The 20,228-nt window shown below is 36.8% G+C and overlaps 3 protein-coding genes and 1 pseudogene across 3 annotated transcripts; all 4 read left to right on the top strand.

Annotated features, from left to right (window-relative positions):
- Positions 1-8,410: 8,410 nt before the first annotated feature.
- Positions 8,411-11,114, top strand: LOC110727068 (pentatricopeptide repeat-containing protein At2g37230-like). Its single transcript, XM_021906606.1, has one exon. It carries the CDS (start codon positions 8,621-8,623, stop codon positions 10,919-10,921), a length of 2,301 nt encoding a protein of 766 aa, XP_021762298.1. The 5' UTR covers positions 8,411-8,620; the 3' UTR covers positions 10,922-11,114.
- Positions 11,115-11,253: 139 nt separating this feature from the next.
- On the top strand, positions 11,254-13,856 carry LOC110727069 (annotated as a pseudogene).
- LOC110727014 lies at positions 13,168-13,530 on the top strand. The gene has a single exon (XM_021906550.1). The coding sequence runs from the start codon at positions 13,168-13,170 to the stop codon at positions 13,528-13,530; it is 363 nt and encodes a 120-aa protein (XP_021762242.1).
- A 1,038-nt stretch (positions 13,857-14,894) lies between the features above and the next one.
- On the top strand, positions 14,895-15,767 carry LOC110727013. The gene is made up of 2 exons (XM_021906549.1): positions 14,895-15,368; positions 15,459-15,767. The coding sequence occupies exons 1-2, from the start codon at positions 14,895-14,897 to the stop codon at positions 15,765-15,767; spliced, it is 783 nt and encodes a 260-aa protein (XP_021762241.1).
- The last annotated feature ends 4,461 nt before the right edge of the window (positions 15,768-20,228 follow it).

Raw genomic sequence — 20,228 nt, 5'->3', positions numbered from 1 at the left:
GAAAGAGAAAATGGTGAGTAACTCCACCAATGTGGGTGCTCTTATATAGGTCATAATTATAAAATATATTTAAGTTTCCATACTACAAAAAATAGACATTTAGCAACAGATCAAATTCGTTGCTAGATTGTACTTTTATGTCGCTAAATATAGGTAGCGACAGATTTTGAAACGGAATTACTCCGTTGGCAAAACTGTTATCGCTAAATGAGACTAGCGACGTTGTATTTGTTTTTCGTTGCTGAACTTAGCAACGGATTTTTATTTTCGTCGCTAGTTTTAGCAACGGTTTATTTTTATCTGTCGCTGGTATTAGCAACGGAAAAAAAAATCCGTCTCTAAATTTAGCAATGGAAAAAAAATCCGTCGCTCATATCAGCAACGGAAAAAAAAAATCCGTCTCTAAATTTAGCAACGGAAAAAAAAAAATCTTTCTCTAAATTTAGCAACGAAAAAATTATATTGTGTATAAAAGAAGATGCTATTCGGTTCAACCTCACTCGGGTCAACCCGACTCAGCTTTGCATGTAAGGCTCTTTGAATCCCCAATCTCAAAAATTGCAATAGGTAGGAGTCAAACCCGTGACCTCAAAGTCACATAGTGAAACTCTTACCAACTATACAAAATATTATTTGTTTACTTCTACGCACATATTTGATAGGAAGAATTCATGGGAATAATCTCACCTTTGGGCCATTCGTTTTTAATAATCCCACCTTTGAGATATTATTTAATAATCTGATCTTTACCCTCCATTCTTTTTTATTGGTCCCATTTGACCAGAAACCGGTTGAGTAGGTAAATATTTTTTTTAAGTTTAATTTACACGTGTCACAATTTGATTTGTTCAAAATTAAAAAAAAAATTAAAGGAAAAAAAAACCACCACCCCTGCCACCACCTTCCCCACCATCTTGCCACCATTCCCTCTCCTCTTCCCCTTCACGCAGCTCCCCTCTCCCCCAGCCCAGAAATCGGCCGGCTGGCGTCCAGCTCACCCACCGCCGGCCAACCCACCCCCTATTACTCCGACCTCCCCTTAACCGTCGCCCCACCCATCCAAACGAACCCTAACCTGCGAAAACCGCAACCAACCTCCACCTTCACGAACTTCAGTTCTGATTCCACCCCTTCCCAACCACCGCAGTCCCGAAACCACCCCTTACCATGATTTTCGGCCCCCATAAACCCTATTCCCCCACCTAACACCAACAAAAAAATTGTTTTAACTAAGAAAACCCAAAACCCGGAAAAGGGGGTGCAGTGGTGGTGGTGAAGTGGCGGTGCATCAGTGGCTTTAATTGCTACGAAGGTGGGATGGTGGGTGGGAAGAACTAAAAAAAAAAAATCAATTTGGGGCTTTTTGTTTGGTTAAGCTACACTTGTAATTCGTTGCACCAAATGAATCTACGTTGGATTGTGAGCATTTTGATACAAATTTCATACATTTTGGTGAAGAAATGAGTAGGTTACCATTATGCCATGGACTCCATACGTGAGCTTCAATAGAGTTTCCTCCATTGTTGTCTTCTTTAAGCTTAAAAATGGGGTTGTCGAGGAAGGAGGGGAAGGGGAGGGAGGCCGGTGGCCAGCGGCGCGTCTGCCGGAGCAGGTACCGGCGGCAGGGGGCTGGCCTGGGCTGGTGGCTGGGCTGGCTTCCTGGTGGCTTGGCTTTTTTTTTTTTTTTTTGGTTTTTTTTTTTGTTATTTTTTTTATATTTTTGACCAATCACAGGCCGCCACGTGTCATGTAACCTGTTCCTCCTTCGGTCATTTTTCCATCCACCTACTATCATATACTTCCTCCTCTTCCACCTACCTTCATCTTCTTCCTCCTCCTTCACCCACCCACCGTCATCTTCTTCAATTCCCGATCCGACACCACCATTTCGGACATCGTCACACCAACACCTTCATCTTCTAGGTCTTCATTGATACCAACTCCATTAAATATTTCAGACGGATTCGCCTCCATTTAAATGAAACCCTAAGTGAAAGGGGAAAAATACATGGCATGGTTAACCCTTAAGGATAGGTGAGTTTTCCCTTCTACTTGTGAGCTTTCTCCGGTAATAGTGAAGCAAGAAATTTGCCATCCATTTTCGTCGTTGCTGGCAACCAAACGATGAGAAACAGTAGGCAAATGTCGCTTTCATGCAAGTGGCTAAAAGTAAAAGTACAACCGGCAAATCTATACTAATATTTAATAACATGAAAACTAAAGTGTCAAGTGACATTTTTTTAAAGCCTTTTTTTTCCCTTTTTTTTCAATCCTCTAAAAAAAAAAAAAACAAAAAACTTCTTTTTTCTATCCCCAAACGCTTCAATTTTCAATTTTCTCAAAAATTAAATGATAAGATATCATTTGTCTCTCTTGGTTCCTCTGAATGTCAATATAATGTTCTTTAATTACACTAGAAAATTAGTTTATCTTCAATTCCCCTATATCACCATTCTCTTTTCTTCTTTCTTTCATCCTTCTCTCTATTCTTCCTCTTTTCACCCTCAATTTATAATGTATTTCAAGTATATTTAAAAAAAATGAAGTCAAGATCTATATAAAATTCAAGAAAATATGGTGGCCTTGTATTCAATGGAGTAGGTTAGTTTTCTCAACTTTGTTTACATTTTATTTTATAGCTTTTTTTTCAAATTTTTTTGAAATTCGGTTTTTGATTTTTTTAATTTTGTGATTTTATTTTGACTAATTGTTCTATAAACTTTTGTTTGAATTTTTTTTTTTAAGGAAAAATTCAAAAGAATAATCTCAACTTTTACATATCTTCTCAAAATAATCCCAATTTTAAGTTTAACCTTTTCAAAACAGCCCCATGTTATTAATGACTTGTTGCAGGCCTTGCAGCCAGTGGATTGATCTAAGTGACGCTGACAGTTGTTAATGTTATCAATTTGCGCTTAAATAACATCAACCACTCCATTGACCATTCTCCTTATCCCAAAAGTACTAGCTCCTCTGTAATTCCTCAAAAAATAAAAAGTATTCCTTTGTATTCTCCTTCCTTTCCCTATCACATAAACCTGCCATGGCAAAATAATACTCTGTGAATGTCATGAATTGCTAACATCTTGAAATTATGATTAAAATTGATTTTTAAAAACCCCCAAAAATTAGGGATTCAATTGGATTTTTATTTTTGATTAATTTTTAATACCTTTGTGTGTAGAACGAGGATAATGGGTTTTCATATTTTTAACCTTTAATGTTTGGGTACTCAAAAGTATTACCTTGCAATTGTGCTTTTAACCTTTGATGTTTTTCGATACCAGCAATCAAAACCAATGATTTATCCCCTCTGCATATGCTCCAGTTTTGGTACTTGAAAGACAGAGATGATGCAAGGAGGCAAAAAAAATTACTCGTAGAAAGGAAAGAGATTTTTTGAAGGAAAAATTGTCCAGAATAATCCCACCTTTAGGCCGTCCGCTAAAAATAATCTCACCTTTGGATTATTTTTAAATAATCCCACCTTTATACCCACCCCGCTATAAATGGTCCCAACCGGTCATTTAACTTGTTATAACAAGTTACCATACACGTGGCAACCTGTAATTGGTTAAAAAAATAAAAATAAAAATAAAAATAAAATAAATCTTTTTTTAAAAAAAGTAAAATAAAAAATTAATATTTAAAAACCATCAACCACCCAAGCCAACCCCTACCCCAGCCACGCGACACCGGCGAGCCACGCTGCTCCGGCCAACCACGCGGCTCTAGCCATCCACGACAACCTCCGCCGTTACTCCTTCCCCAGAACCACCCCAACCCTCTCCCTCACTCCTTCCCCCGCGAAAACCCAGGTAAGCCACTGAACTCGCCGTTCCTCGATTCCACCCCGTCGACCACCCCAGCCACCATAGCCGGCTATGCCGACCTCTGTAGTATTTTAAATCGGACACGCTGACCTCCCTTGTATCCCGATGCCGGCCTCGCTAACCACCCCTGCCCTCGATTTCAGACGCGCTGACCTCCCCCATCCTCCGCCCTCGATTCCAGCCGCGCCGATATCTTCCGTCCTCCCCTTGGTTTGGTGGTTTTCAAATAGTCTTGGGTTAATGGGGTATTTTCGAAGGGTGTTGATCGAGGTTGGGTTGGCTGGCTGGGATGCCGGTAGGCGTGGTCAGGTGGCGGCGGTTTTGGGTTTGGGTGGGATGGTGGTTCCAGGTTTTGGATTTGGGTCTGGTTGGTGGTGGTGGTGGGGATGGTGGTGTGGCTGAAGTGGTGGAGCGTGTTGTTTTTCTTTTTAATTTTTCTTTTTTTAATTTTTTTTTTACCAATCAAGAGGCAACAAGTGTAAATTAATTTTTTTTAAAAAAAAAATACTAAAAAAAAACCTATTCAACCGGTTACAAGTCACCTGGGACCATTTAAAGAAGACTGGCATTAAAGGTCGGATTATTAAAAAATAATCCAAAGGTGGGATTATTTTTAGCGGACGGCCCAAAGGTGGGATTATTCCGGGCAATTTTTCCTTTTTTGAAAGCAAAATATCGAATTAAGGAGTATTGGTTGATCTCCCCTATTACATTAATGGCGGAAATTTAGTGTGACGCCACTCCTTGTATTAGGCAATTAATGATTTTAGAGAGAAAATAAAAAAGTTTACCTGTTGATAATCATCGTAAAAGGTAACCGATTTTCAGGAATGTTTTGAGAAGGTTACACTTAAAATTTGGATTATTTTCAGATTTTTAAAAGTTGGGATTATTTTGAGAAGACATGTAAAAGTGAGATTATTTATGTGAATTTTTTTTTTCTTTTAAAGATTAGTAGAGTTTTTTTTTTGTTTTTCAGTGTCTAAAGAATGACCATTTTTTTTTTGTCAACAAATTTTAATTTGGATTAATACCATTTTTTAATCCCAACTTTCACCAATTTATTTTTATTAATCCCAACTTTCGATTATTCCTCAATAATCCCAACTTTAAGGTGGGTTATCATTCTTCATACCCAAACCGGTCAACAAAAGTCAATGACCTCTTATTCTAGGTCACTTGACACGTGTCAAGTTGTAATTGGTTCAAAAAAATAAAAAAAAATATTAAAAAAATAAAGAAAAATTCAATAAAAAAAAAATAGAAAAAAAAACCCAACCAAGCCACCACCAGCCCACAACCGCTGGCGGTGGCCACTCACCCAAAACCACCATCTCCGTAGCCCCAGCCCCCAAAACCTCCCCAGGTTCGCCCTACCCCCGCGAAACCGGCCCACCTCTGCCTTCCCCTGAACTAGCCATAGCCAAAAGCTTTGCCTTGAAACCGCCACCCATAAACCTGAAACCACCATAACCAAAGCCTACGACCTCGAAACCGCCACCCGTAACCCCCGATACCACCTGTAACAACAACCCTGACCTTCGAAATCACTTCTCCAACCCCCAAAACCACCAAAAATACAGCCCCCTCACTTTCTTTCTCCTCCAATTGCCGGACAATGCAAACGATGGTAAGTTGAGGGGTGGCCGATTGTGGGTCATCATTGTTGGTGGTGGGTTAAGGGGGAGGCTCGGTGTCCGATTGTGGGTTGTTGGTGGTGGTTGGTTGAGGGGGTGGCTTTGTTGTGTGGGTCGCAAATGATGGTCGGATTCAGGGGTGGTGGTTTCGGGGTTTCAAGGGTGGTTAGAGTTTCAGGGTTGCTGGTTTTAGGTGGGTATGGGAGAAGGGAAGGGGAGGGTTGGTCTAAAAAGGGTGAAGGGGGTGGTCGGAAAGGTAAGGGGAAGGGGGAGGGGAGGGGCGGTCAGGAAAGGGAGGGGAAGGGGAGGGGTGCTGCGGTGGGGTGACGGTGAGGGGAGGTAGGTTGATTGGTGGTGGTTGCCATGGCAGGTAATAGCCATGGATGAACAACAAAAGGGAGGAGAGAGAAAATGGGTCTTTGGGTTTTTTTCTTTTTTTAAATTTTATTTTAGTTAATTTATTTTTATTTTGATAAATCAATTAGCATGCAACACGTGTCAAATAAATGGTTTTAAATTTTTTTTAACCTTTTTTTCAAGTAACTGGTAATCCGGACCGAAGAATGAAAATGCACCCTAAAGTTAAGATTATTGCGAAATAATCGAAAGTTGGGATTAATAAAAATAAATTGGTGAAAGTTGGAATTAAAAAATGGTATTAATCCTTTTAATTTTGAAATTCATCATTTTGGAGTTTATGTGGCTGACTGGTCATATACTTTGTACAATCAACCAATACTTTTTTTTTTAGATCATGGTATTTATTTTAACTGGTATCCACAATACTTTTTTTTTTTTTTTTTTTTTTTTTTTTTTTTTTTGTGATTTTGTGTTGAATCTACATTTGTCCTCTTCTGGCTTTTCTATATATTTTTTCAATTTTGTTTCAACTAAAGTGTAAATATTTTTTTCCGAAAAAATCTCTTCTTTATCTCAAATGCTTCAAATCACTTCAAAAATACAATGATCAATTTTCATATATGTCTCTTGGTTTCTCTAAATTTCATTATACTTCGTATCATTTTTCAATTACACAAAAATTTAAGAGTTTATCTTTTCTCTCTATTTTTAACTTTTTCTCTATCTTCCCTCTCTCTCTACTATTCCTCTCTTTCACCCTAAATCTATTATTTATCTCAAGTAATTTAAAAAAAAAATTATTACTCTCAAGATCTATATAAACTTCAAGAAACAATAGTTATATAGAATTTAAAGGACTAGTCAAAGGTAATTTTCTCAACTCTATTTCAGTTCAATTTTTTTTTTTCAAATTTCTTTCCAAAATTAATCTTTGACTTTTTCATTGTTTTTTTTAAAAATGAATATGTTTCATTACATTTAAGTAGTATGTTATTTTACTCAAAAAATGTAATTCATTTAACATGTTTTGATTTAAAAAAAAATAATCTAAGAGCAATCCAAATACACAATAGTACGATTATTCTTTAATTAAATATATATTAGCCAAAAATTAATCCGTGCATGGCGCGGGCTATATACTAATTATTTTTGTAAACAAATTATGATTTAGAATTTTGTATGGACGTTTATTAAATATATGTTCGAGTATAAGTCTTACTTCATATTATCATATCATTATTTTTTGTTATATATGTTTCCTTTTCATTTTCAAAGAACTTTGTTTTTATTTACTTTTGACATTTTTTTTTTTTGTGATATTATGTTTAATCATTTTTAAACGTATTTTGTTTTAGAATTTTTACTAGCTTTATCTTTGTATATTTTTTCTTTTTCAATTTTAAAAATCCACTTTATAATTTTTTTTTTGTGGCTGGCCACACAGCCCACATTGTGTGGTTAGGGTTACTTATTCAGGGGTTACTCGGTCGATTACGGGTTACTCGGTTAGAGGTTTACTCAGTCGGTCAGGGATTACCCCTAAATAAGTAACTTCAGCCTCACGATGTGGCCAGCCACATAAAAAACTTTGTGTTTTGTTTTATATTTCCGATTCATTTTTCAAATTCTCGATTTTTATTTTATTTTTATATGATTTATTTTATTTTTTTTTAACTTCGTTTTAACAATTTTAATTTTTTTACTTTTGCTTTTGCTAAGTTTTTTATTAGGGATTTAGATCTTTTTAATTTACGTTATAAAATTTTAAATTTCGTCATTAGCTTTAATTTTGTTTTAAGTTTTCGTGTTTATTTTTTTTTATACTATTTTGATTTTTTTTTATTTTTGATTTTTTTTTTATTTTTTTATCTTATCCTAACTTTTGTGTATATATTGGTAAATTCAATATTTGGCTTCGCTAACAACTCCACCATTTAACTGTGTTTATTTGGTACATTTTTTCATATGAAAAACATAATGCAATACATTTTACGTACGTAGTATTTCATTTTACTAACTTCAATGCAATTTATATTTATATATTTTGATTTAAATTAAATATTAGAGCATTCCAAATATATAATAAAACAATTATTAAATAAAAAGATAGACATTCAATTAACAAATTTGACCCGTGCATTCACGGGCTAAATACAAGTAAATTGTTAAAATAATGAATAGTACTCAATTTATTTACTCTCTCCATCCCTAATTATGAGCTTGTATCCTTTTTGGAGATCCCAAAATTAAGAGTCTATTTCTATTTAAAGATTGTACTTTTTGATAATATTACCTTTTTTTTAATGAGTTGTCATCATTTATTTATACGAATGAAGTCGAATTTCTTAATTTTCATAAAAAACCCAAATAGACTTTTAATTCCTTTTTTTAATGAGTTGTCATCATTTATTTATACTAATGAAGTCAAATTTCTTAATTTTCATAAAACACTCAAATAGACTTTTAATTAAAAGACAGAGAAAGTATCAATTTGTCACAAGAATTTCGTTGATCTTGGTAATCAACTTGGATTTTCTCAAAATCAACCACGCACGCGCACATAAAACTACTCCATATAATGGTACGTTGAAGCAGAGTCCTCTAAAACGGGCTATTAAGAGAAAGCCCAAACTAAAACCAAGCATTTGACCTCCGCCTAAAGTCTTTCAAATAAACCCTAAATCACTCATCCACCCGAAAATGGCTGAATCATTGTGATTTCTTCAACACTTCCAAAGTTTATCACTCAAATAACCTCATTTCCATTGATTTCTCTCAGCTTATCTGAAAATGGCGAAACTTTCTTGCTCAAAAATGCAACATTTACGACCACCTAGGGTTTATCCTGGGTTTTATGGGATCTCGAGTAAATCCCCTTTAAATCTCATCAAACAATTTTGTTCTACTACTTCTGTTGATGACTCATTACCTGAATCTCTGTCCCCCATTGATCCAATCCAAGAAACAAGCAATGAAAGTGCAAAATCTGAAGGTGGTACTTTGGTTGAAGGTGGAACAGAGCACAAACAGAGGACTCCAAGAGGTAAGAATCGAAACCCAGAAAAAACTGAGGATATTATTGCTAGAATGATGGCTAATAGAGCTTGGACAACTCGTTTACAGAATTCAATTCGTAATTTAGTGCCTCAATTTGATCAATCTCTTGTATTGAATGTGTTGGATAGTTCCCGGAAGACGGAGCACGCGCTCCAGTTCTTCCGGTGGGTCGAACGATCGGGTTTATTTAAACATGATAGAGAGACCCATATGAAAATTATTGAGAGATTAGGCCGATCATTGAAGCTCAATCATGCCCGGGAAATCCTAATGGATATGCCGAAAAAGGGTGTTCCATTTGATGAAGATATGTTTGTTGTGTTGATTGAGAGTTATGGTAAGAATGAGATTGTTCAGGAGTCTGTAAAAATATTTCAGCAGATGAGGGAGTTGGGTGTGGAGAGGACTGGGAAATCATATGATGCTTTGTTTAAGGTGATATTGCGGCGAGGGAGGTATATGATGGCGAAACGGTACTATAATAAGATGTTGGAGGAGGGGATTGCACCTGCTAAGCATACATTTAATATCTTGTTGTGGGGTTTCTTTTTGTGTCAAAAAGCTGAGACTGCGAATAGGTTTTACGAGGATATGAGGAACCGAGGGATTATGCCTGATGTGGTTACGTATAATACAATGATTAATGGGTTTTATCGTTTGAAGAATATAGAAGAAGCGGAGAAGTTTTTCGTGGAGATGAAGGGAAAGAATATAGCACCTACTGTTATAAGCTATACTACTATGATTAAAGGTTATGTTGCCATGGGAAAGGTAGATGATGCTCTTAGAATGTTTCAGGAGATGAAGGATTTTGGTATCAGGCCAAATTCTGTCACATATTCAACGCTTTTGCCTGGGCTTTGTGATGCTAAGAAAACGTCTGAAGCTCAGATAATCTTGAGGGAGATGGTAGAGAGACATGCTGCTCCCAAGGATAATTCGATCTTCTTAAAGTTGTTGAACTGCCAGTGCGAGTCAGGTAACCTGGATGCTGCTGTGGATGTGCTTAAAGCAATGATTAGAATGAGCATTCCGACTGAGGCTGGACATTATGGGATCTTGATTGAAAACTCATGTAAGGCTAAGGCCTATGATCAGGCAGTGAAATTACTAGACAAGCTTATTGAGAAAGATATAGTACTGAGGCCTCAAAGTACCTTCGATATGGAGCCAACTTCTTATAATGCAATTATTGAATATCTATGCAACAATGGTGACACTAAAAGAGCAGAAACCCTTTTCAGACAGCTGATGAAAAAAGGTGTCCAGGATCCTAAAGCTTTCAATAATTTGATCCGTGGGCATTCTAAAGAGAAGAATCCTGAAGCTGCATTTGAATTGCTGAATATCATGATCAGGAGAGGGGTCCCATCAAAAGCAGATGCCTACAAGTTACTTATCCATAGTTTCTTGGAGAAAGGCGAACCAGCTGATGCCAAAACAGTTCTTGATAGTATGATTGAGAATGACCACTTGCCTGACTCAGCTGTGTTCAGAGCAGTCATGGAGGGTCTTTTCAATGATGAAAGGGTGCAAACAGCTAGCCGTGTTATGAAGATGATGTTGGAGAAAGGGGTGACGAATAACATGGACTTATCTGCAAAGATTTTAGAGGCTCTGTTCATGAGAGGTCATGTTGAGGAAGCTCTTGGAAGAATTGAGCTATTGATGCACAGTGGTTGTGCACCAGATATCGATAATCTTTTATCAGTTCTGAGTGATAAGGGAAAGACAATAGCTGCTCTGAAACTTCTAGATTTTGCTTTGGAGAGAGATTTTACATTGGACTTTTCGAGCTATGACAAGGTGCTAGATGCCCTTATAGGTGCTGGTAAGACACTAAACGCATACTCAATATTGTGCAAAATATCGCTAAAGGGCGGTGTGACTGATAAGAGCAGCTACGAGAGTCTAATCAAAACCCTGAATGAGGAGGGAAACTCGAAGCAAGCTGATGTTTTATCAAGAATGCTGAATGGTGATGTAGGTGATAGTACTAAGAAAGGAAAGAAGCAAAAGTTAGTAGCATCTTAATTTTCCTAATTTTTTTAAACTTTCTTTTTTCCTGTTGGTAGAATTAAAGATGGATTTTGATCTCCCTCTTCATTATCAGGGTTAAATAATACTGGAGGAGACCTGTTGTGTATTTTATACTTATCAGTTTTGTTGTTCTTGTAGACAATTATTGAAATTTGGAAATTGAATTCAGGATCTTATTTTGCTGTTATTATTGGTGCTTGATTGTTTAAAAATTGTTGCTTCTCATTGGTGGAATTCCTATTGCTATGCCAACAGTTTTATCTGTTACCATGGCTATAGGTTCCCATAGCCGAGCAGGTTGGTAACAAGTAGCAGTAACATTTTAGTTCAAAGGTTATGGTTGTAATTTTTTTTTTTTAATAGATTCTAGACTATGAGCTATATATCTGTATCCGTTAGGGTGCAATAACGAAGAGAATGACAGCTACAGAGGAAATGGCAGGCATGGATGTACTTTGCAGTGACAAAACAGGAATTCTGAAATTAAATTAGTTGTCTGTTGACAAGAACCTTGTTGAGGTTTGGTTTGCTTTTTAATTGCTTTTTTTAGTTTTTTCCCTTCATTAAACACAATATTAGGCTATTAGCACCAGTTAATTTTGAATATTCCTGCAGGTTTTCGTCAAGGGAATTGATGCAGATACAATGGTATTGATGGCTGCTCGAGCCTCTCGAATGGAAAACCAAGATGCAATTGATGCTGCTATAGTTGGGACATTAGCTGATCCAAAGGAGGTAATCTAATTATCTAAGTAATATTAGGAAACATGGTTTTTCACCTTATTTTGTCCTGCTCTCATTATACTCTTTCCCCAATGAAAAGGCTCGCCTAGGCATTCAAGAAGTTCACTTCCTTCCTTAATCCAACTGATAAGCATACAGCTCTGACGTACATTGACAGTGATGGGAAAATGCATAGGGTTAGCAAAGGTGCACCAGAACAGGTATTATCAAAATTTACCCTTTTTCTCAATTTTTGACCAGTCTGACACGTTTATATTCACAATTTGGCTTATTGCTAGATCTTAAATCTTGCTTATAATAAATCGGAGATAGAGCGCAGAGTTCATGCAGTGATTGATAAGTATGCAGAACGAGGGTTTAGGTCCCTTGGTGTGGCATACCAGGTAACCATTGTTCTCTGCCTATATGCTTTCCTTTCTTTATGTCTTCTTCTCTTTCCTCTTTTTTTTCCTTTTTTTTTTTTTTTTTTTTTGTTTTTGTCCTGACTTCTTTCTAATTTGAACATGTATTGAGGTGTATGTCTGAGATGTTTATGCAGGAGATTCCTGATGGTAAAAAGGACAGTTCTGGAGGTCCATGGCAGTTTATCGGCCTCCTTCCTCTTTTTGACCCACCACGACATGATAGTGCAGAAACAATAGGGAGGGCACTAGACCTTGGGGTTAATGTAAAAATGATTACAGGTGCATACCTTCCTTTTGCAATCCTTTATACATATCACACTTGCTTTTTATTGCAGATGTGAACAAATTAGTAAACTTTAGCGGTCACCTTCTTGTTGCTTCACAAAATCACAATAAGAGGTCATTATTACTTAAAAAGAGATGTGTCCATAGAATACTCTTTTTTTAAGTATTTTTTTATCCATAGGCTGTGCAATCTGAAAGTGTTGTAGTTAGGTCTGTAATGATTAAAATTGAAATATTTTTGCTCCTGATTTCCTTTTGTTGTTCCAATTATATGTGATATTTTAGAGTAGCATCAATAAGGTTTTTTTTTGTCTTATTTAATGAGTACACCTGGTATGTCTTAGCAAGAAGTTATAAATTGAGAATATATGTATATACAAAGACAGCAGCAGGATGTTCAGTTTTGGCGATTTACAAAGAATGGTATTTATACGGTTCGATCAGGTTATTGGCTTGCAAAGCTGGGTTCAAATAGTGTGAGCGAGGTGGTTGCGGAGGAGGAGGTGTGGTGTGCTGTTTGGAACACAAGAGGCCCCCCAAAAATTAAGGCACTTTATATGGAATGCGGTGAAGGGGAATATGGCGGTCAAGGAGAGGCTTATGCATCGTCATATCACATCCGATGCTCTTTGTCAACTGTGTGGGGTAAATGAGACCGTTTATCATGCATTGTTTGAATGTGTGGTAGCAAGGAATATATGGCAGTACAATGATCTTAGAGCAAATTTGGAGGATGCACCGAATGAGGACCTTGCGGAGCTATGGCTGTGGCTTTGTAAAAAGTATGATGCAGGGGTCGTGTGTTTGATGGCTGCTCTAATGTGGGCTGCTTGGAGGGGGAGGAATTTAACTCTGTTTCAAGGTGAGAATCCGAATGGTGTAATGTTGGCTGCGGATTTTGTGAGATTGGTTCATGACTTCAATACATATGCAAAGAGGGTGCTGCCAGCCCCCCCTTCTGCTGGTCAACCTCAACAGGCTACTTGTGCGCAATGGAAGAAGCCTAGTCATGGATGGGTCAAGGTGAATTTGGATGCTCATGTATTGGAGGGGTGTAAGGTGGGGTTGGGAGTGGCTATACGTGATGCGGAGTGTCATTTACTAGCAGCAGCAGTCAAGGTCTCACACTATACATCCCCAGAAGTGGCTGAAGCTATGGCGATCAGATAAGCGTTGCAGGTGGCGAGAAGACTTGGGTATGATCGAATCGAGGTGGAAAGCGATGCGCTAAATGCTGTTCATGCAGTGAAGAATGCAGATTATGGGATGTCTCCTATTCACTTAGTCTATGAGGGTATTTGGAAGGATAGCATGTTGTTTGTAGTTTTGCTCATATTAAAGGATCTTGTAATATGGTAGCGCACCTTATTGCAAGGTGGGATACCAGTACTAACTTGGACCTCTTGGTTAATCTTATAATATAGCTTGTTCGGTTGGGTCCGTTCCCTCAAAGTATCATCACTTTGGCGGAATTGGATCTTGGACCTCTTGGTTAATCTTATAATATAGCTGCTATCTTTTCTTTTTTTAAAAAAAAATTACTTGTTTATTCTAAAATCCAAATAATAATTAAGGTTAAATGTACATAGCGCCTAAATTTGAATAATGTTCATTTGGGTCCAAAATTTAAATAAATTAGTTATCAAAATAGACTATTAAATGTATACATCAATACATGTAGATAATGAGTTATTATTTCATACAAAGCATAACACAAATTAATTTTGGACTTGTATTTTACATGCTTTTTAAAAAAAAATTATTTTCAAGAAGATGGTACAATCTATCTATAGTAATATATAAAGTGAAATGGGTTTTGGGTGATAAATTTTTCTTTCCCAAAATACCCTCATTTTTTATTTTCTATATATATATATATATATATACTACCTCCGGTTTTTTTTGTGTGCAACTTTCAAGCTTTTTGCGGTTCACGAAGCAAAAGATTGAAGGGCAAAGATCAATAAAAGTGAGTGGGTTTAATTAAAGGAGAAGGAGAGAGAAAGTGTGGCCACCTACAAAGTATTTTGGTGGGAAAATCTGGCCAAAAGTACAAAGCCAAATTTTCCCCCTCATTTAAATCTGCCAAAAACAGAAGTAATCAAATTTTTCATGTAAAATTTGTTTCCCCCCAATTTTTCAAAAAAAAATCTGCCAAACTAAATTTTTTTTACATTTCAAGGGAGGCTATAAAATCAGTCACCTTTTCGACTTTGCCCCCAAAATTCCAACATTTAATGAGGCTATAAAGGCAGCCTCCATTGTCACTAAATTCATTACAACCATTAATTTTAGCAGCTGGGTGAAACATTCCAGCAAAAATCAGAGTTTCATCCCAAAAAATTACAGATTTCTACGTTCACCGCTACGGTTAGTTTAATTACACACTAACTACACTGTTCAAAGATTTACAAAAAAAGGCTGGTCTGCTGTCATTGAAGCACATCTGGGTATCATCTTCATCTTCATCTTCACCCCAGCAAAAATCAGCAGACCCCTCATCATTATCTTCCTGTGCTGATTAACACAAACACATGGCAGAGTATGGTGATTCTGTTTTTTTCGATGTTGAACACATACTAAATGAAGAACAGATGGCAGAGTTGTGGTTTGAAGAAGAAGAAGAAATGCAGGATGCAGGCTTTTGGGGGTATGAATCAGAAGATGACAACATGGATGGTAGCCAAGACAAAGAACAACAACAGTCACACAGTGAAGGTGAGGTTGATTCCTCACAAATGCAACAACAACCACAACAAATGCCACAACAACCACCACAAATGCAACAACAACCCCAACAAATGCAACAACAAATTGTATGCAGGAAGCAACTGCCAATGCAAAAGAAAAGGCAAATTGTAGATGCAATATTGGTGAAAATGAACAATGGCATATTACCTAGGGGTCACTTGAAGCAGTTATCAACTCAATTCAACGTACACAAATCAACAATAACAAGAATATTCACAGATATAAAGAAACAGCTGGCTGAAGGGGACTTGATTGATGTCAAGACTTAAAAAATTGGCAGAACAGGGAGAAAGCCAATGGAAATTTCTGATGAAATTCTATAGTCAATCCCATTACATTTAAGGCAGACTGAAAGGAGCTATGCAGGAGCATTGAAGATCAGTCATAGCACAGTTCACAATTTGAAGAGGAGAGGAAGGCTAAGAACACACACAGCCTGCAACAAGCCAACACTGTCATCAGACCATAAGGTGGCCAGACTTAGATGGATTTTGTCACACATAAATCCATTTACAGGAAATCAGGATCCCACATTTGTTGACATGAGGAATGTCATACACTGTGATGAGAAGTGGTTCTACTTGAACCCTGATAAAAGGAGGTTTTATCTACTGCCAAGTGAGGAGGATCCTTACATGGCAGTTCAGTCAAGATGATTCAAGCTCAAGGCAATGTTCATGGCAATTATAGGGAAGCCATTATATGGCATAAATGGAGAAATGTTACATGATGGGAAGTATGGCATCTTCCCATTCACTATGCAGCAATTGGCACAGAAATCAAGCAATAAAAGGCCAAGAGGGACTTTGGAAACAAAGGCACTACAGAATATAAACAGAGAAGTTATCAGGGAGATGTTGCTCACAAAAGTTATCCCAGCCATCAAGTCAAAGTGGCCAGAAAGTCTGGCCAAGGATATGGTAATCCAACGGGATAATGCTAGGCCTCACCAAGTTCCAAGGGATGCAGAGTTCATTGAAGCTACTACCACAAATGGCTTCAACATTCAATTTATTTTTCAGCCAGCACAATCACCTAATTTGAATGTGCTTGATTTAGGGCTGTTTAGGTCTATATAATCATTGCAATATCAGTCTTTTCCTAAAGACTTAGATGAGCTAGTCCAAAAGGTGAAAGACTCTTATGACACATTCAATCCAGAGGTTAACAAGTACATCTGGGTAACTTTGCAAAATTGCATGATTAAAATACTGAAGGTAGAAGGTGGTAACAAGTACAAGATTCAACATATGAACAAGAAAAAGCTTGAGAATATTGGCATTCTACCAGAAATAGTTGTAGTCCAGAAGGAGGTAGTAGTGGAGGCTGTGGAGTATCTAAACACTATGTTTAGGCCAGCTAATCAGGGCAATGAAGAAGTCACAGAAGAATTGGAGGTGAATGCAGATTAGGGGACTCAATACAAGAAAAAGACAACACATGTACTGCCACACATAACCACTTACCTATGTAAGTTTGTTTATTTGTGTTTTATTTCACATGTTGAAGTACCAAGTGGTTAGGTGTATTTTGTTGATTACAATTATTAAAACATGTAAGGCAGTATGTTGTAAAGTCTTTAGATTATGGTATGGTCTTTTGTAATGTACTTTCTTAATTACTCAAAGGTATGCTCTTTTGTACCCACATTTTAAATGGTAGCAATGAATGACAAAGACAAACAATTGTTGGGGCCATTCAATCCATCAGAGGGGTTAATAGTCATTGTTGAATACTACACTAATGCACAAGGGTATCTTAACAACAACAGCATTATGCATGTTGTTGGAGCAATTCACTTGTGCTTAGTCAAATTCAATGGAGTCCCTTCATCATGTGGATTTGGGTAAGGTGAATGTCAAATCAAATTATGGGACTCAAAACAAACCAGGATACAGAACCTATTAACAGGGGACTCATTGTAAGGGACTGACTAGGCAGAAAGGTTACATGTAGAAGATACCAGCCTCATCATTCATCAATCAAATCCACTTTGCCAACATAGTCCATCCCAAGGAACAACAACACAATCATAGCCACACAGCCAACATGGTCCATCCCATTTAACAACAGAACTTTCAAACAACACAACCAACATCATACATCCCAATCAACAACAACACAATAAACTCAACACAGCCAACATCAAACATAACCCGATTAAGTCCATGGCAGTCAACAACAACACAATCAACTACACACACCCAACACAATACATAAGCCAACATAGTCCATGCCAATCAACTCACTTCCAAATCATCAACATAAAAATCACTACGAATTGGAGTATTTGAAACCCAGTACATTCCAACAAAAGAAGAGAACATGCAATTCATAGAACATAACCAACCCTAGTATCCACACACGCATCAACCCATCAAATTACCAATAGTACACAGCGAAATAACATAACCCAGGGTAACACCAAAAACCCTAAAACCATCATGCAACCAGATCTAGTCAAACATTCCCACAACAACAACCAAATAACAAAGCAAACCAATACAGTATGGCAAAAATCAAAAAATTAAGGAGAATTTTTTTTTTTTAAAAAAAATTAGAGAGTTAGGGTTAGGAAGAGTTACGCAAGGGTCAGTGCTCAGCCTCCTCATCAGAGGAAAGCACGACGAATTCTCGCTCCGGCAAACCCCAAATTCGCCTCAAAGCCACCAAGGCCGCCTTCCTACGTGGCCTAATCTTCGCTGGTGGCCTGGAAGGCTCAGATCGGGCCTTGGGAGGGGGCGCAGCACTGCCATCCTCACCTTGGGACCCCAGATCTACACGGACAACATCAAAATCAAGCTTTTTGTGGCCACGGGACTCGCCTACACCCTTCTCCTTCGTTTCTGCTCAGCCTCATCAATATTCTTCAGAATTTCCCCTAACGCCTTGAAAGTGGTTGGCGAACAACAGCTTGGCCCATCTACATGCGCGTATAGGCGACGGGGAAAATCATCGCCTCTGTTGATATCATTAATCAGGGACTTGATAAGAGTGGCCTCGCTGATGTCGTCGGTGCCAATGTACGCGTCAATTAGTGGATCAAGGTCTTTCAGCGGAATGGTGGCATTTGGTTTTCGAAGCAAAGGTGAGGGAATGGGAGATGTCATGATGTAAACTGGAGAGGAAGGCGAAAGAAATGAGGAAGGCGACAGAAAGGAGGAAGGCGAAAGAAAGGAGGAAGGCGAATGAAAGGAGGAAGAAGAAGAACCAGATCTAGGGTTCTTCAAAAGAAGAGTCTAGACCACTTTTAATCAGGTGGTTGGGAAGATGGAGAGTTGTGTCGGTTGGGAGGAATAAATGGAGGGAGTGATTAGATTAGGGTAATTTAGGTTAATGGAGTTAAGTGGGGGTTATGGGTAATAAGGGGTAAAAGTATAAAAATCTGAATTTTTAATTAAGGGTAATATAGTAATTTTCAGTGTTTTTTTAACCCAAAATAGATATAAAAGAGAAAGTTGCACATAATAGTGAGCGGACTAAAATGACAAAAGTTGCACATAAAAAAAAACCGGAGGTAGTATATATATATATATATATATATATATATATATATATATATATATATATATATATATATATATATATATATATATAACCCTACCTTTATTTTTTTTACAAAAAATAACTACCATCAATAAAAAAAAAAAAAACTACCATCCTTTATTAAAAAAATAATTAAAAGCTACTTTTTTTTTTATTTTTTTTTTACAGTACTATTTTTTTTTTTTTAGAGAAGTCATATCCTTCTATTACCTCCCTAATTTCATCAATTTTTAAACACACTAATATTTTTTAATAAGAATTTTTTTTTTAAAGATTAAGGTAGATAATATTTCATGAAAAAAGGTAAAATCGAGTCATATAAATTTCTTATAATGCACACGCAATGTGCGTGTGTCTCATAACTTGTAATGATAATGGGAGTTGGCACTAAAGCCACTAACTTTAATTAATACATGGTATTTTCAAATAAATGGTATAATTACAATAATATTAGTGAGTAAGATCTTTGTTTAACGAGGTACCCCTTTAGAGGAATGAAGTGAAATACTTCGTATGATGTTTCACCACATTAAATTTCATGGAATGTGCAGGTATTTGTTGGTATGATAATTAATTAAATTGATATATCTTTCATACCAAAAAAAGTTGTTATGGAGACTATCATTGAAGTTTCCGTTATTGTTGGTTTACTTTGTTATGTTGTTGGTATTTCTTAAAAGGCTGACGAAATAGTACTGCATTTCACAATTTCGAGGCATTGTTCTACAAAAGTGGGTGACATTGTACTACAAAATTAAAGTGGGTGGCAGAAAGCAAAATTACTTTATTTCTTTCTTTTGGAGTCGCATGACTTTTTTTTTTTTATATCTATTCTAATTTATTTAGTGGTCCTTACTAAAGGCATGAAGGCCTCTAGTAGATAGAACATCTCCAATGGTAAGCTACAAGGCTTGCTTTGTCACATCAATATTTAAGCTGCAATATTTTTTGGCTACAAAGTGTTCCAATGGTAAGCTAGAAGGGTCTTGTAGCTTGCAAAAAATAAAATATAAAAAAATTAATAGTTTTACACATGCCACAATATTAGTCGAGTTTACTTGTCTCATTTCTAATCAAGCAATGTAGCTTGTTTGGGCTACAATAGCTTGCATATTGCTCAATTTTTTGTTTTCCAATGGTAAGCATATAGCTAGACATTTTATTATAATTGCAAGCAAGTCCTTATAATGAAACCATTGAAGTTGCTTTTAGAGCCTGAGATCTTGCCCTTTTTTACTACTTTATAACTTTATACGCCATATTATCAACATGAAAAAAATCACAAGGATGAACAGGCCCTAAACGAAAATGATCTAACCTTAAAAGCACGACGAAATTCCGTAAACAAAATTTTCATAGCCTATATGTTGTTCGACTCCTGTGAAGTACAAAAAACTGATGATTAAGAAAGAAAATATGCGCACTGCAAGATAGTGAAAGTGAAAGAGAGAGAATGTGTGATAAAATAGTTGTACTTGTACCTACCAACCTGGTACAAGTAACGACCCACGATTCTCCAAATTTTCTCAAACTTACGACAAATACTAGAATCCTCCATCTCTTTTCTAGAG

Source organism: Chenopodium quinoa, unplaced genomic scaffold (assembly GCF_001683475.1).
Source record: "Chenopodium quinoa cultivar QQ74 unplaced genomic scaffold, ASM168347v1, whole genome shotgun sequence".
Lineage (NCBI taxonomy): Eukaryota > Viridiplantae > Streptophyta > Magnoliopsida > Caryophyllales > Amaranthaceae > Chenopodium > Chenopodium quinoa.
The sequence above is the reverse complement of the archived record's forward strand: the minus strand, read 5'-3'. Positions and strand labels throughout refer to the sequence as shown.